Source organism: Papilio polytes, unplaced genomic scaffold (assembly GCF_000836215.1).
Source record: "Papilio polytes unplaced genomic scaffold, Ppol_1.0 DF824157.1, whole genome shotgun sequence".
NCBI classification, from domain to species: Eukaryota; Metazoa; Arthropoda; class Insecta; order Lepidoptera; family Papilionidae; genus Papilio; species Papilio polytes.
In genome coordinates, this window is record NW_013525047.1 from 291,072 (window position 1) to 293,215 (window position 2,144).

The following is a 2,144-nucleotide window of genomic DNA, read 5'->3' on the forward strand; positions in this document are numbered from 1 at the left end:
ACACCGAGGGCGCTTTAACTTTGTGTTCATCGGAAAATCCTAATATTTCTTGGTCATCTTCATTTACAGTAGTTGTGGCTTCAGTATTATATAACAGTTCATCCGTTGTCAGCATATCTCTAAAGTTAGGTGGCGTCGGCCTTATGTCTGATAGGACCTTCCTAAATTGTACTGGATCTTGAAGATACGCTGATAAAGCGTGTGTAAATACTTGTGCCAGTTCTCTGATTTGTGGGGACGTTGCGAGCGGGTTCTGACTCATTTGTGTAGAGAGGTCATCTACTAGTTCATTATAAGTACTATTAGGGTCAAGTTTCATATTTTCTCGTAGATCTACATCGTTAGTACCATGTGCGAATAGGCTACTATATTTGTTAACAGTGTGCTGACGAAATAATGCCGGCAAACCGTCTTCTACGGCATCGTATTCATCGAATGTTGTAGTAGTACTTTCGTCATCTTCCGGTGTTGCGGTTGTTGCGAAATTATCCAGCCCAGTTGCGTAGTAAATGGCGAGAGAGTGGAGGGTTTTAGGTGTAAGTGATGGAGGTACAATAAGTCCTGGTCTGTTTGACAAATTGCCGTAGTATTTCTCAGTTAAGGTCGCTTTGAATGTGGGTTCTGTAGGTCCGTAAGCTTGGAAGTTAAGTTTACTTATCAACCTTTCTCTACGTTCTTGATACGATGGTTCAGTTGTTTCTGGAACGAAGTTTGTTGTGTAAGAGTTTACTCTATCCGATGACGATGATTCGATGTAGTCATCATCTTCACGTGTCACATCTGGTATTTTGGTAACAGACTCAAAACTATTCTTTGTTTCAATAGTAAGTTTCTTATCTTCAGGTTCGATGTTTGGTTTGCTTGTTGTAGTAAAAGCTTCAACGAACTTTTCAGTCTGAGTCGGTTTACCTAAAGTTTTATTTTTTTCTTTTTCAAGAAACTCTTTTAGTGAAGATATACCGGGTCTCGTGTACGGTTCTTGCTTGTAATTAATCTCGGTGTAACTTTTGCTATATGGAGCTGAAGTTACTGGTTTTGTTGTTGGTTTTATTGTTGTTTCTGGTAAATATTTATCTCTCAAGTTATATAGCGTAGTTAGATTTGAATTGGCTTTTGTTTTCTCCGGTGCTGACGTGAGGTTCGGAGTGTAGACTGGGTAAGGTCGATAGGTCTTGTTGTAGTCCTGTAAGTACTGGCGGTTCTGATTGCGTGCGAACGAGGCTGTTTCTGCCGCGACCTGCATTTCATTTAAACCTATAAAATTGCGTCTAGTAGAATACTCAAATATCGGTACAGTGGTCCTTTTTGGAACATTACCGAAGTTATTAGCTATCAGTTGCACTAAATTCTTCTTGCTTTCGACTGGTGTGGTGCCTTGAGTTTTCTGAGTAGGATTTGGTTCAGAGAATAAAGTTTGGAATCTTCTGGCTGATTTAAAACCGCTAGGTGGAATGTCGACTTTATATTTTTGATGTCTGAGTAGTTTTTCAGTAGTATTCGGAATAGGTGCACGTTTTGGTTCAGGCCTGATGCTGGACTCTTCGATGTGCTGGAGATTAGGGATCTTGACTGGACTGGGGGTCACCCTCTGGGTCTTCTTCTGCTCGTTTGAGTAGTATTCTGCGCTGGACTCATAGAGGGCGGGGGCGGAGGCGCAGTCCACCTTGAACCACCAGTCACAGATCAGGTGCGACTGGCTGAAGATGGTACCGTTAGGGCACAGGAACGAGATCTTACGAGATGTGTCACAGATGTGAAAAACCTGGAATATACGAGTTTATTTATTTAGTACATAGACAAAGAAGTTAAAAAACTAGGTGTATGATTTATTTTTTTTTCTGTCATATTTCGTAGAAATTGTCTATACCTGGCAATCGGTCTCCAGGTCTGCGTAGTATCCAGTTGGTACATTCTTGCAATTGAATCCTGTATTGGGGATGCTCGGGAACGCCGGAAAGTCAACTCCTGCACGGCCAATGATTCCTGGAAAGTTATTTCTTAACTTAGTTTTATTGAAAATAAAATCATACAACAACTTTAAACACAGTACTAGGACAGTTCTTTAGTAGTGTCTTATAACAATAGTTTTTCACCTTGATGTTCGACGACGTCAAGGTCGGGTTGTGTCTGGGCTGGTATGAGGC

General features: G+C 41.0%; 1 protein-coding gene across 1 annotated transcript in view; it reads right to left on the bottom strand.

Moving 5' to 3' along the window:
• LOC106111666 overlaps positions 1–2,142 on the bottom strand; it is a gene marked incomplete at its 5' end in the record, with an annotated part of 4,455 nt that extends 2,313 nt beyond the window's left edge. Inside the window, 3 exons of the mRNA XM_013293810.1 lie at positions 5–1,762; positions 1,868–1,983; positions 2,094–2,142. Coding sequence (XP_013149264.1) covers positions 5–1,762; positions 1,868–1,983; positions 2,094–2,142 — 1,923 coding nt within the window. The remainder of the gene's footprint in view (positions 1–4; positions 1,763–1,867; positions 1,984–2,093) is intronic.
• Between the last annotated feature and the right edge of the window lie 2 nt (positions 2,143–2,144).